At 40.3% G+C, this 15,651-nt stretch overlaps 1 protein-coding gene across 8 annotated transcripts in view; it reads left to right on the top strand.

Moving 5' to 3' along the window:
- The window catches only part of ZBTB38 (zinc finger and BTB domain containing 38), a 32,371-nt gene extending 19,480 nt beyond the window's left edge, over positions 1-12,891 (top strand). For all 8 annotated transcript variants that reach the window (XM_014951770.1, XM_014951769.1, XM_014951766.1 and 5 more), the window contains one exon: positions 6,943-12,891. In XM_014951770.1, coding sequence (XP_014807256.1) covers positions 6,943-10,521 — 3,579 coding nt within the window. In that variant the 3' untranslated portion in view covers positions 10,522-12,891. The remainder of the gene's footprint in view (positions 1-6,942) is intronic.
- Positions 12,892-15,651: the final 2,760 nt, after the last annotated feature.

Below are 15,651 nucleotides of genomic sequence, written 5' to 3'. Positions count from 1 at the left end.
ACTATGGAATAATAGTGAAACCTTTATATGAACTTTTGAAAAATAATCCCACTCAATTGATGTGGTCTAAAGAAGCTCAGAACGCATTTGAAATACTTAAAAAGGAACTCACGAGAGCCCTGGCCTTGGGCTTGCCTGACGTAATCAAACCTTTTTGGCTCTTTTCTCACGAGAAACAAGGAATAGCTCTAGGAGTTTTAGCTCAATGGCTGGGACCATACAAAAGAGCCGTAGCTTACTTCTCTAAACAATCAAATGAAGTAAGTAAAGGATGGCCAGGATGTTTACAAGCAGTAGTGGCCGTTATACTAAATATTGAGGAAGCCCGGAAATCTACTTTGGGCCAGAAGATGACAGTGTTGATTTCACATACAGTATCCGCTGTATTAGAACAAAAAGGGAATCACTGGCTTTCCCCATCCAGGTTTTTGAAATACCAGGCCATCCTCGTTGAATCGGATGACGTTAAAATTGAAGTGACTAATGTTGTGAACCCAGCTTCTTTCCTTAGTGGAGCAACAACTGAAGCTCTGACACATGACTGTTTGGAAACAATAGAGACTGTGTTCAACAGACCAGATCTGAAAGAAGAACCCCTGGAGGACGCCCAGGACTCCTGGTTTACGGATGGAAGTAGCTTTGTCCGACAAGGTATCTGTAAGGCTGGATATGCAGTGACCACAACAAATAAGGTAATTGAATCCCAGCCATTGCCTGCCAGGACGTCAGCTCAAAAGGCTGAGATTATTGCCTTGACTAGGGCTTTGGAATTGGCAAAAGGGAAAAGGATACTCTAAATATGCCTTTGGAGTTCTTCATGCCCATGGAGCAGTCTGGAAGGAACGAGGATTGCTTACCTCACAAGGAAAACAAATCAAACACGCAGAAGAAATACTTCACCTATTGGAGGCAGTACAGTTACCAGCTGTAGAGTTGCCATCATACATTGTCAAGGACGTCTGAGGGGTAACACTGACCAAGAAAGAGGTAACAGATTGGCTGATTATGAGGCTAAACAGGCAGCAGAAAGAATACAGAAAGAACAAATTCTAGCCTTAATTCCAGACAATAGAAATAAAGACCTGGATGACCAGCATTAAATATTCTAGATTAGATGAGGAGTTCATACAAGAATTAGGAGGACAAGTTCCTTCCAGGGGATGGGCTCATTTGAGTGATGGTAGAATTATCATACCTGCCAAACTAGTGTGGGGACTTGTTAAAGAAGAACATGATAAGACACATTGGGGAGCAGATTCTTTATATAAATTTTTGAGCCAAATATGGATAAGGAAGAATTTATATACCACCATTCAACAAGTGACTCAGCAGTGTGAAATATGTTTGAGAAACATATCAAATCATCAAGAAAACCAGTAAACACCATAGGTGGGACATTTTTCTAAATACCTCACTAAAAACTCCAACCGCTGCACAGTTTTTCAACTTCCTAGTGCATCCTGTATTAGTGTTGATTTGTGTAGCCCTACTGCTGACTATTCTCAACCTTTGGCTGTGGTGGAAAGTACGGACTGTTGCTCTACAAGTTCATGTATTATGGACTATAAACAAAATTATGCAAAAGAATTTGCAATAGCTTAAAGAAAAGGGGGGATTGAATTAAAGAATTAAACTAACTTTGTCTCGTGCGCACATTTGGAGGTGCGTCCAGCGCTGCAATAAAGGATACCTGCTTAATAGTCATCCTGACTATTGAGTCCTGATTTCATCTTTCACGGCATCAATAGAAAAAAAAACAACTGTACTTGTAGAAATAATGTGTAGCCATGTAAACCAGAGCACTAAGCTCCATGCCACTGCAAGCTATGAAACGTAATTTGACATCATTAAAACTCCTCTGCGTGCCTGAGGGGGTAAGGAGACTGAAGGGGCCCTGGTGGAAGCAGCCCTGCTTTGCCGTAGTGCCCAGGTGGGGCTGGTGAGCGATTCCATAAAAAAAGCCCAGAGCCACCATCACAAAAGTGATGGCTGGTTTCCAGTGGGTTTCCAGGTGGGCAAGGATGAGGACAGTAGAGGTGGGGGGTGTGTGGGGTGTGTGTCCTGGTTTCTGTTTGTTTGTTGTTTTGTTTGTTTGTGATGCCTAGCCCTATTTCTGCTCGAGAACAGAATAGTGCCCTTTGGGAGAGTTAGATACAGATGAATGTTCCTTCTCAGTTGGAGAAACAGGCTGGAAACAGAGCAGAGATAGCCTTCAGAGTAGAGTGGAATAAAACTGAACACAAGAAAATTATGGTGTGACCATGTTTGCATAGTGTCATGTTGGTAAGTACTAGAAAATATTAGCATCTTTAAAATCCCAATAGAAATGCGTGGAATAAGAAAACAGAGGGAGAACTGTCATTACAGGTTATCACGTATCTTGCTGGTTTTTATTTTGCCTGGGTAGTAGCAACTGGCTGTACTGTGTTGGGTTTTTTTTGTTGATGCCACTAGCTTGTCTTTCTAACTTAGGCAATGGAAGTGGAATAAAAGAATCTCTTCTCATATGTAATAGGGTACACTTGCCTGGCAATGCATTTCAAAAGTTTAGCAAAACTAGAACTATTTCTAGATTGCAACAGTCCATTTGGTATTAAAAAAAAATATACTTGTTATATTTGGTACCCATCGGCCAGTAAAACTTCTCTTGGTTTACTTCAAAGTAATATTAATATAAAAATTAACAGAAGCTTCTTCCCTCTGTAGTGTCCATGTAGAGCTGGATGCTCTGATATTTACAATTAGCAGTGAGGCATAAGTGGTTTGGATGCATCAATCCCTGATCTCTCCATTAACTTTTGATATTACTTATTTTCACTTACGACTATTGCCTTGGAGGGTCAGTGTCCTGTTGATGTCAGAAAAGGTAACATTATCATTTAATTAACCTACTGACCTTTACACTAGAGTTTTAGATGAATATTTAAACTTTAATTCTCAAAGTGATTCAAAAACTTTTAATGACAGGTTTAGTTTGTCACTGTTCTTGCAGAAAATCTGCAAATAGTAAGGTACCTCCCAATCAAAAATTCTGCTGTTCAGAAGCTAAAGTTTTCTATAGGTGTACCAAAGACTATGAAGTTATACTACAAAGGCACTGTTCAGATTCTGAAGAAATTATTTATGTCTCAATTGAGAGTAAAAAATATCAAAGTAACACATTTTTGTGTCAAAAATGTATGGCTTCGTAGGCTGAAGAGTTTTGTTGACCTTTGATAGGTCAAATGGTATTTACATATGTTTTGGGCAACATTGATAAATAATCCTAGAATTTCTTCCATAATCTATAATACAAATCATGCAGAAGAATAGTAATATTCCAAATGGACTTTTAAGTGTTGTAATAGAAAATATTTAACAACAACAACAACAATAATAATACATCTGAAAAGTGTGATTTCTGTCTGTCGTGGTCTTAGTAGAACTTCCCTGGAAACTGAAGAGCAGGTTTTTCCTTTTGCAGTATGAACTGCAAATGGAATGTAAAATATTCCTAAAACATTCCATTTATGTGTGTGCTAGGCAGAGCATTCTGATTTTACAGCATTTCAGAAACATTTTTCACAAATGCAAGAAGCAAGACACGTAAAATAAAAGGCAGTAGAGGATCATTAGAGACATGAATAAATGGGCATTTGGGGAATGCATAGGTTGAGACAGAAGAGCAAAAAGGGTTGGCTCTGAAAATCAATTTGCTCTGGAATTTTTCTGTATAGCTTTTCAATGAGACATACAGCAGCTGGTTTAGCCCACAGCAAAAAATTTAAATGTCCAAATAGCAAATAATAGTTTCTACTATCTTTACACAAGGAATCTAGTTTGGTGTTTTACTGAGTGTACCAAAATATTCAGGACTACAAAATCTGGCAATCTATGTACATGCAAGTAGAAATTGAAAATACTCACTTTTCTCCTTAGGAGGATAATAATTTTTGAAATAACTAGTCGAATAAGACTTGGGTCTAAAACCACTTGGGTTTGTAGGCCTGGCTTATAAATGCCTCTTAGTATAGAAGTAGCAGTCTGATATTTTTAGCAAACAGTATGTCAGATGATGTGTCTTTGAACTAAAACCAGCTGTCTCCAATAAAGAAACAGAAAAAACACAGGCAAGTTCCTATGGGGCAGTTCACTGGGAGGTAGAGCTGACATCATTTATTTCCTATACTCAGGAAATAACTCTATCAATGGCTCCTGTTGTGAAATGTTTTTGATGTCTGACAGTTGGTTTCTAATACCACATCACATGAGCAAGTCAGATGTAATCTCAGACATTGTCAATGAAAAAGAAGAATCAATTATGGGATAGTGGCTGCTTGCTTGAAGAGAAGTGTTCTTGTCAGTATTCTTTCTGTAGAAGACTCGATGTGATAGAAACTATCTACAATTATATATGCATTTTCAGATATTGAACCAAAGCAGATGAACATACCGAACTATTGTGAATTTCAGGTTATTGTTCCAAATGAAGAAATACCTTTTACTTTAAGCCAAATAAGTGTAATAAAGAAACACATGATGAACTCTGATTTTAAGATTTAAAGAGATGAAACAATGCATCTAGATTTACAGCTGCTGTGATTGACCAGATAATCAAAATAATATACATCTATATTTCTATCATAGTTATATGAATAAATTAGTTTCTTGACATCCATGGCATATATAAGCAGCAGAGGTATTTTTTGTGAATCACAATTATGATTTTTCTGAATTCTGTGCATTGAAAATACTCAGCCATTAAAATGTGTTAGAAGGTACACCTTGGGGAGGTGTGCCCAGGTAGAGGTGAGAAAACTTCCCACTCTGGTACGGCCCTCCGATTATTATCCATTTTTTATTTCTTCAGGTAGGCAGTGTTGAAGTCATAAGAAATCTGAGGGCAATCAAAAGAGGCTGCAGGGCCTTGGGATGACTGGTTAAGGGATCAGGAGTACTAGTTGAGTTTTCCTCTGTCTCTCCAGTTGCAGGGCTTAATGAAGGAAGAAACAGGGAGATCAGTACCTGGCTCTGAGCCTGGTGTCACCAGCAGGACTTCAGGTTTTTTGATCATGGATTGGCTTCCACGGGACCAGGCCTGTGGGCGACAGACGGGGTACACCTGTCTCAAAGAGGGAAAAAGATTTTTGCACTGGAGTTGGCAGGGCTCATTGAAAGAGCTTTAAACTAGATTTGAAGGGGGAAAAGGATGAAACCAGGCTCGCCAGAAACAAGTCTGGGGGTGGTACATCAATGTTTGTGGGACGGCATGCTAGTGAGGTCCTTTGGTCTGCCATCCCAGATGGAGTGCCATGAGCAAAGACACAGGATATTGATGGGCTAGAAATCATGGGAGGGCCTGGGAATGGTCAGGTAGGAATTAGGGCTTCTTCCCTGTCCTGCTTTGAGCAACATGATGCTTGGGAAAACTGCATTTTTAGAAGACTCTAGTGTCTGAATTTGTGAAAATATTTACTGTAGAGCCAGCTATGGTATGTGGGTTTCAAGGTCTCAGTGTTTTCAAGCCTTGCCAGGTGCAGGGCTTGGGGAGGAACAAGACCTGGGCACTTGACCCAAGCTGCCAACAGGATTATTTCATACCATGAATGTCACATTCAATATAAATTAGAAAGTTTGCTGAGAAGTTCTCTCTCTTCCTTGGTGTCTGTGATCCTGAGAACTTCTTGCCCCAGTACTGGACCCTTGAGCCTTTCCTTTCCTCCCAAAGCCGTCTACATGACAATAAATTGTTGTGCGTTCCTCAAATAACAAGTAGTTAAAAACACTATTGAGAGATGGGGGAAAAAAAAAAAGGACAAACCTCATTATATGGTACAGATCTAAATTTGAACAACAACAAAAAAATAATCTGGTTAAATCAGAGATTTTCTCCATATACATACTGTCAAATTCATCCATTTTTTCAGTCTGTTTTTCATTCATATTTTGCATCTTTTATCTCAATTAAATAAACCAGTATATTCATACAGTAACAGTCTGGCAAATGTAGACCTTTTTTGTCAGCATTAAACCTCATTATTATAAATTGGCAGTTATTTAATGGTATTTACTATTGCAATTAAATCTTATTTGGTAGAAATTAAGAACACACACTACCAAATTATAAAGTGTAAACACTATAAATCTAAACTATAACTGAAGAAAAAATCTTCTGTTACTCTCTGTTTTACTCACTGAATTTATAAATTCAGTTACTTATAAATTTTCAGTCATTTTAAATTGTGTAAACTATTTATCTAATAAAATGTAATCACTATTTAAAAATAATATTCTGTTTACCTAAATAGTGTTCTACGTACTGTGCTATTGTTTACAAAGTTGTGCTGCTTGTGCATTTGTTTGTTTATAAAGCCTTATATCCTATAACTGAAACTTTATTGCCTGGAATCTCTGATCCCTGTTTTAAATATTAACTCAATAAGGGGATCAGATACAGTTGTGTTGTAAAGTCATTGTCTGACAATCAGCCTCAGAAAACAAGGTCCTTGGCATCCACAGAACCACAGCAATTCAGCCTTCCCCATAATGTCTAGCAAATAGCTGAGCTGATTGCTGGGGGAATTACCTCAAGGGTTCCCTGATTTGTTGGGTGTGAGCCTGAGCAGATGCACCCACTGGCAGGGCAGAAAGCTGGTGGCTGTGGTCCCCAGTGAAAGGCAGGGGGTGGGCGACAGACCACAGAGATCTTCTGCCTCCTGCTGAGGAGCTACTGGTGTTCCCACATCTTTGATCTGTACACAGATTATCTTCAGTGCTGCTGGCACCAGTGAACCTTAGATGACTTCAACCTGAAATGCAATGACAAAATTTTACTCATTGTTAAAATTTAAAAGTTAATAGAATAAATATATGTATAAAATAACTATAGAACTATAAACTTGATCTAAAATCGATGAAAAATGCCTTCTAAAATATATTTACCTTTTTTTTTTTTTCTTGTAGATGACAGTCATGTCCCTTTCAAAGGATTTCAAGGATGACTTCCACAGCGACACTGTACTTTCCATTTTAAACGAACAGCGCATTCGGGGTATTTTATGTGATGTCACCATAATTGTGGAAGATACTAAATTTAAAGCCCATAGTAATGTGCTGGCAGCTTCAAGCCTTTACTTTAAAAACATTTTTTGGAGTCGTACTATATGTATTTCAGGTCATGTACTGGAGTTAGATGATCTCAAAGCTGAAGTATTTACAGAAATACTAAATTACATCTACAGTTCCACAGTAGTTGTTAAGAGGCAGGAGACTGTAACGGACCTTGCAGCTGCAGGGAAAAAATTGGGAATATCATTTCTGGAAGATCTTACAGATGTTAATTTTTCAAATTCCCCCTGCCCTTACGCGTACTGCATTAGTGAAAAAGGGCCTGTCAAAGAGGAAAAACATGAAAAGAGACACGAAGATTCCGCTGTGACAAATGGACCACGAATTACTAATGCATTCTCAATTTTTGAAACAGAAAACAGTTTGTTTTCTCCACTCGATTTGAGGGCAAGCTTTAAAAAGGTGTCTGATACAATACCACCTCCCAGCATCAGCCTCGACAGAAGCGACGTCTGCAAGGATGCCGAGCCAGCCAGTACACTGGCCGAACACTCCTACGCAGTTTCTTCCGGAGGAGATAATTTTCAAGGAACGCCTTTTGCTGAACAGGAGAGCAGCCCTTCGTACAAGATGGGTGAAGACCACTATGAGAATCTCCAAGCCACACCACTCATTAAGGCGGGAAAACAAGCAGGGAGTACTCCTAAGGCAGCCTTTAAGCCCCAGGGTACTGGTTCGGCTATAGCGAAAGTACCGGCCTCTACAGCAACCACTACAGAAGCCCAACATGAAGCAGTTCCTGATCAGCCAGTTACATCCTTCCCAAAACCTCAAAATACAGCAGGAGATTTCCCTTTATCCAGAGAAGAGGAAAACAGTTCTGCTAATGTCTCTGGATCCGTGGCAACTGTTGTTCCACCTGTTTACAATTGTAACTGTTGTGCAAAATCATTCAATGACAGGGCGTTACTCAGTACTCATCTTCAGCTCCATTCAGAGCATCAGGAAACTTTCGTATGCAAATACTGCAGCAAACAATTTGCAAATCTAAATATACTGGAAAGTCATGAACAAGTCTGCATGAGATCGAGTACCTTATCGGTTCACAATGGAAATGAACAAAATTTTGCAGATAACTATGCTGCTACGGACGGAAGGAATGGAAGTTCATATGCAAACACAGAGCCTCTATTGTCTGAAAACAGCATCCCTGATTATTCTAATGCAAATTGCACTTTACCAGAAACAGATCATTTGGTTAAAGTCGTTGATGGGCAGATATTATATACTTGCATCGTTTGCAAGCGTAGTTATGTAACATTGTCTAGTCTTCGAAGACATGCAAATGTGCATTCATGGAGAAGAACATATCCGTGCCACTACTGCAATAAAGTATTTGCATTAGCTGAGTATCGCACCAGACACGAGATCTGGCACACTGGAGAGAGACGGTACCAATGCATTTTCTGTCTGGAGACTTTCATGACTTACTATATACTGAAAAATCATCAGAAGTCTTTCCATGCAATTGACCATCGTCTCTCAGTAAACAAAAAGACACCCAACGGGGGCTTAAAACCAAGTATGTACCCATACAAACTTTATCGACTTTTACCTATGAAATGCAGGCGACTACCTTATAAGTCCTACCGAAATTCTTCGTATGAAAATGTTCAAACAAGTAGCCAGGTTAATGAAACTGCTTCTGCTAACTGTTTCATTCCGAGTTCTCTTAGCTCTGAGCTACCACCACTGAATTTTCAAAGTAATATAATCACAAGCAACAGAACTCTCGCTTTGGATACATCTTCATGTAATGATACAGCACCTTCCACAAAAACTCAGAATTCTTCCTCTTGGGGATCAGGTATATTAAATTCTGACCTGCAAAGGGACTTCTTCACAGCTGAAAAAAGAGTTCCCACTGCTGCAAATGACTCTGGTTCTCAGGAGTGTGATTCCTCGGTTGTGTCTTTAACCAAGGTGAATGAGAATTCGACCTCAGTCATCAGTTACAGCAGTTCTGCACCCTCTGTTATAATGCACAGTAGCAGAGTTTCATCAGTAATAATGCACAGTAAAACAGTCACTTCTGTAGAAAACAAGAAGACAGAATCTTCAAATAATCCACCTAGTCAGTCTGTAAGCGATGATTGTAAATATGGGTCAGATAATTATGGGAAATGCATTACAAAATCAAAACCTATTAAGGAGAAAAAGAAAACACTGCTGTACAATAGAGCAGAAGCAACTGAGGACACGCAGCACGTCACAGGATCTGGAGGTTCATCTGGCAAAACAACAAGTACTGTCCAAGAATCGAGTAAAACTGAAACATACATTGCAAAGCCTGCCTTACCTGGAACATCTACTGACAGCAATGTTGCGCCTCTCTGTCAAATAACAGTAAAAATTGGTAATGAGGCTATTGTAAAAAGACATATATTAGGATCTAAGCTGTTTTGTAAAAGGGGCCGAAAATCTAAACATGAGTCCAAACAGGAAAATCTAATTGAGGAATCAGAAATGGAGATAAAAGAAAGAAGCCCATCTAGGCTATATAGCTCAGAAAGCCTGGAGCTGACAGAAATGTGTGATGACGTGAGTGACCAGGATTCCAGTGATAAACCCTGGAGACCCTATTATAATTACAAACCAAAAAAGAAATCCAAACAGCTAAGAAAAATGAAAAAGACTAAATGGAGGAAAAAGCACGGAAGCAAGAACACTGTTACAGAGAGCCAGAACACGTGCAGTCGAGAGTATGCGCTCAGGAATGCTCCTGAGGAAAAGGAGATCAGTCAAGAAGAGAACAGAGAAATGCCTAATCTTCATTGTGAGCTCTGTGAAAGGGATCCGTCTTCCACTGCAGACATTCAAGAACACGTACACTGGCATGTAGCTACTTCAAAGCCTTACATTTGTGAATTATGCCAAAAACAATTTCAAAGTCCATCCACTTTAAAAATGCATATGAGGTGTCACACTGGGGAAAAGCCCTACACTTGCAAAACCTGTGGTAAGTGTTTCTCGGTTCCTGGAAATCTACAGAAACACGAACGTATTCACCTGGGTGTCAAGGACTTTGTCTGCCAATACTGTAATAAAGCGTTCACTTTAAATGAAACACTCAAAATTCATGAAAGAATTCATACTGGAGAAAAACGTTACCACTGTCAGTTCTGCTTTCAGAGCTTCTTGTATCTCTCTACCAAAAGGAACCACGAGCAAAGACATGTACGTGAGCATAATGGAAAAGGATACGCTTGCTTTCAGTGCCCCAAAATTTGCAAGACAGCAGCTGCTCTGGGAATGCACCAGAAGAAACATCTGTTCAAAAGTCCAGGTCCACAGGATAGAAAAGAGCAGTTTTGCAATGAAAGCACTAAACTTTTGGAAAATCCACATTTCCTTGGCTCAGAAGGAAGTGAAGTAAAAAATACACAAAATGTAACTCCAGAAGTTATACTCTGAGTAAGAGTTGTGCAAAAGGGAAGAAAAATCCCAAACTATATATTGGAGAAAATACAGATGCATTGAATGGGGAAGCGTCTCCACTCAAATTAGTATCATTTATTAAGATCAGTTTTATTCATCTAAACATGTGTCAATATATGCAAAAGAAGGAAGAATAGTACAGAAAAGAAAAACTAGTGTTTGCAATAATACAAGCTTAATGTGAAAAACCCAAATTACTTTTGCCACAATAGACTTCTAACGTATAGAGAGAAAGTAAAAAAACATGACCAACCAAACCCCTTCTACTCAGCATTACAGGAAACTAGTCACTGAACTATTGTACAGTGCTGTTTTTGAGTCAGAATCATTGTAGGCAGAATAAATATGTAGGTTCACAGTGTACTCTGTAGAAGGAATTTTTGCTGCAGAAACCATATATTGCATTTTTTAACAAAAAGTAATCTGTTTATAAATAAAATAATTGTAATTTAGTGTATTCTAAAGTGAAAGTGGGAAATGTTTCATGAACCTGGGTATGCTGAAGTACAGTTGAGTTCTGGTGTGCTTTTCTGTAACTCAACATTTACAAAACATATTCAGGAGTTTAAACCTCTTTTCCTTTCCATAATCAGTTTTGTAGTTACCCTAATGACAGTTAAGTCTGAGTGCTTGTGTGGAAAGTATTCCAGATTTATGATATCTCTGAGACATTTAATAAAGATTCAGTGGAACTCACAATAGCCAGTCTTCCAAACTGCATAAATCCCACTGTCAATGGCTGGTAGAGCTCTTCAGCTGCATTTGTCTAAAGAAAATCATTCTCATGAAATGGCCCAGCTTAAAGAAATCCTGTATGTATCTATCTCCTGGTGTGTCTGCAACTTCTGTCTTTTAGAAATACCATTGTTGTCAGCAGAAGAGGAGGAGATTTAGACAGAGTCTTCTTCCTCATCCTGGAATAATGCCTGGACAACAAACAACAGAGCAGCTACCCATAAATACTTTGATTTTGGGAGGAGTAGGTAAATACTCAGATTCTTGCTTCCAAATATTTATCTCCCTGAGGCAATCCCTATGTATAAACAGGGGTAGGGCCAGTTCGTGGGGTTCCCTGTCATCCCCATGCCTTAAATACAGCATCTGACCTTGGTATGTCCCTCCTGAGTGATCCCCTCAACTCTCCCCGGGCAAGCTTCATCGCAGCGTCCCTTGGCCCAGCACAGCTGGCCCGTAGCAGAGAGGTGCCTCCAATGGGTCGCTGGAGGAAGAATTTGCCTTTCTGCCTCCCTCGTCCTGCTGCCAGAGGGTTGTGGTGACACTTACAGCTTCACAGTTTGCTCAGAATCAAGAGAATAGGCTTCTGAAAGACATCACCAAATTATTACAATTAATATTATTTTTTGAAAATGTGATTAATTTTAACTGAGATTATGAGATTTAAAAAAAGTCAAGGAGGCTGTATGTGTACAAGTTGCAGTTTATACGATAGGGCTCTGTTGTACTGTATCTGCATTTCCAGTTTGTCACGTAGGTTCATCTCTATGAAGTGGTAAACAATTAAGTCAGGACAAAGGTTAGTGAACCTCAGCTTCATTGTACGTGCAAATGTGGTACACAGTTTGTTTACTTACTTCGTCTTCTTGAATATTTTAAAAGAAACTATAGCTTGGGTACAATAAAACTACAATTGAAATGATAATACAGTATTGATTGAAGTAATGATGTAGTCCACTTATTTATTCTATCACTGGTGAATGCTATGAACCCCTTGTGAAATTTTGGTTTCATGGCAGCTTTGGTTCCATTTAAATAAGGATAACAAAAGAATAAACACAGGAAAGTACAATGATGTTTCAAAGAAAGTACACAAAGAAAACTTTTAAGTGGACTTGTATGATGATAATTATAGACCAAAGCAAATAAGGTAGAATATTTATAAATATAAAGATAATTTTACAAATATTTTATATAACTGTATAGTTCATAAGAAAACTATTGATAGCTTGTGTTAGGCTTGGGGGGGGTTTGTATATTTTGATAAAAACACAATGACTTTGTAACTCTGTATATTCTTTACAGTTTATAGCAAAGCAGTTTTAAGATGGCAATGTCATGTTTATAGTTCAATTGTGGCACTTTTACTACAAGTTACATGTTGCAGTAATGAGTCAAGTATTAATGACCAAATTAGAATTGAAGTAAGTGTAAGAGAAGGTAAATACTATACGTTGTCAAAGACTGTAATTTGCTACATAATCGCATCTGTATTTTTGTTTAGAAGAAAATATTAAATGCAGATGTTAAGGATTGATAAAGAGTCTAATTTTATTTTTAGAAAGAGTGATTATAACTCTGTTTTTGCTTAATTAAAATAACATCTTCCTATTTTTCTGTAAGTCTCTCCATTTTTTAAGTTACGTTAATACTTACATAATCTATAAGATGCAGAGATATGCATCTTCTAATAGTTATTTTGTTAGAAGATTAAGCAACAAGTTACCAAACATTCCCTTCGTTAAGGTCAGAACAGTGAATGGAGAACGCGCCAGAGCTCAAGGGAAGTGATGGTATCTCCTGGCATCGTACCATTAAGGGTGAACACAGCGCTGAGGTGAACAGAACCTACCTGCTCAGTACCTTAAAGGACTTGGAAGGCAGGTGAACTGTGGTCAGTACTTTGCAGTATCTTAAATGTGTTTTCATGGGGACCTGAAACTTTAGACTAAATTCTTTTCAGTTCTGGTAGTAACTTTGCAGTATAGATTGGGTATTTTACACGCTGTACTTGAAATCTTTTTGGGACTGCTGTCAAGAAACAGCTCAGAATGCAAGTATCTAATTGCATAAGGAAATATGAAGATACATACAAAATAGAAGATTACGCATATTCAGAGTACTTCCCACTTCAGCTAGGTGTCACTAGTCTGTAACTTCAACTAAAAATTAAATTCAAGCTAAATTATGCAAGTCATTGTGGGATGGTCATCAGAAGAGATGTATAACTAAACTAAAAAAATTTAGATGTTTGCTACATGTAACAAATACATTTTTCTCAATTTCAAATGCTTATTAAAAAGACAAGTAGATCATCCCAACATTTGTGCATCTAAACAAAATGTCAGTCAGTCCTCATTTATGATATACCCCAAATTAGAACAAACATACTGAATGGTTTTGCTGTGGAATGAGATAATGTGACACAGGTAGACTACAGGCAGAAGCATATGAAGTAAACCAGTGTCATCATCATCTTTATTTGTTCTAAACTTCCTTAGTATAGCAGTTGTCACTGATAATTCAACACCTACGAGTTACATTACAAGGCAAAGATCCCCCTACTTGGGTCCTCACTGATAAATAAATAAATCTTTTGCCTGAGTTTGGAAGTTAGCATACCTGTGTTGGTCTTACCTGTGTCCTCAGTCCCCTACTTGGGTCCTCACTGATAAATAAATCAATTTTTTGCCTGAGTTTGCAAGTTAGCATACCTGTGTTGGTCTTAACCTGTGTCCTCAGCGGAACAGACCCACCTGTCATAGAGATGCTCCTAAAATGTAACTTAAAATGAGGCTGAAAATGAACATTATGCAATTGAATCAATATTCTGAACATAGTATGTCAGATTAAAACAAGGCACTTATAAAATGGAGTGTCAGGAACTAGACAATGGCAAAACTAAAAGTTGCATGGGTAATGTCGATAGGAGGTCTGTGCTTTGAAGGAAGCTGATGCCAAGTTAAACAGTAAACTCCGACTGTAGTCATAACTTTTGAGAGAGCATGGGAAAGCTAGAGTCGTACCATCTAGCTTTTAAAATGTTGCGACCCCCAGTTTAAGCACACATCTCCGTTCCCGGGGAGCTGCCCCGCTGCCTCTCCCAGAGGAGAGCTCTGACTGCCCGGGTTAGCCTCGGTTCACCAGTCGGACTGGGCAGCCAACCTAGACAGCCAGCTGCAGATCATCAAATCCTCAATTTGAGCTGTAGAGGAGTTTCTCATTTCTAACAGGTTAAAATTCAGCTTATGCAAACTCGTGTCTTTGTGCAGATTTGGGTTTTGCATGCATACAAATACACCCCTTGCTGCTGGGAAGCAGCAGCTTATTCCCCAGCAACCCCTTAAAGCCTGTCACCTCCAGACTCGGTACCTGTCCTCCCCCGACCACGGTGCGGAGCGTCGGGATGAGGAAGGAACCTCACCGCCACCGCAGGGGCAGCAGGGGAGAAGTTGGGTGCAGGAAAAGCTATCAAGGAATGAGGCACAGCAGTGCCTGTCATTATATGGCTTGATGCCATACAATAATAATGGCAAGATTTGTGCAGGAGGAATCAGAAATGGCCAGTGCACCCTGGCAGAGGGCTTCAGTTAGAGACAAAGGCAGGTGTTGGCTTGAAACTCTCCAAACTTCCCCTCGCTGTAGCAGAAGGACAGACTGAAGAGGGCTTTCTAGGCGTCGAGTGAAGAATCCTAGTCCTCTGCTGCTTTCTCAACCAGCTTTAGCCCACTCAAACCGCCTCTGATGGAGGATATGTGGGTCGCTAACAGCTTTCACCCGGCTCTGTGCCTGCGGGGCTGGAGGCCGGGGTACCCCCAGTGTCACCAACCCGGACACGGCAGCCGGATGGGTCACACAGACCGAAGGCAGACCCCCCCACACCCCCGAGGGGCCGGGGCGAACTCAGTCAGCGGGATCCCAGGGGGTTTCACACCACGGGCTCCATCTGCACCAAGCGCCAGCATAAACCCTGATGCGGAGGCTCCGTAGCTCGGTGAAGGGGAGCTCCCGCTGCTCCCGCCCCCGCGTTCCGGGCGGGGCCAGCCCCTCCAGCTGCCACAGGGCCCCAGGCAGCACGGAGGGGAGGCTGAACCCTCTCCCCCTTGTTTTGTGCCATTTCTTATGTGGCCGAAGAGACAAATGTAAACAGGAGAGAGCAGAGCCCCCGCCGCGCCCTTCAGAGGGCCGGGCAGCGATCACAGCCCTGGCCCGGGCACTCCTTCCAGCCATTTAACGCGGTGCATAACGCGCCTCACCAGCCGCGGCCCCTCCGCCCCCCTCACAAAGGGGCAGGGCGGCCAGGGCCAGCTGCGGAGGCGGTCGAGACCACCAGGCACGCGGCGAAGCGCGGGCGGACCCACCGGACCCCTC

Source organism: Calidris pugnax, unplaced genomic scaffold (assembly GCF_001431845.1).
Source record: "Calidris pugnax isolate Ruff unplaced genomic scaffold, ASM143184v1 scaffold197, whole genome shotgun sequence".
NCBI classification, from domain to species: Eukaryota; Metazoa; Chordata; class Aves; order Charadriiformes; family Scolopacidae; genus Calidris; species Calidris pugnax.
The sequence above is the reverse complement of the archived record's forward strand: the minus strand, read 5'-3'. Positions and strand labels throughout refer to the sequence as shown.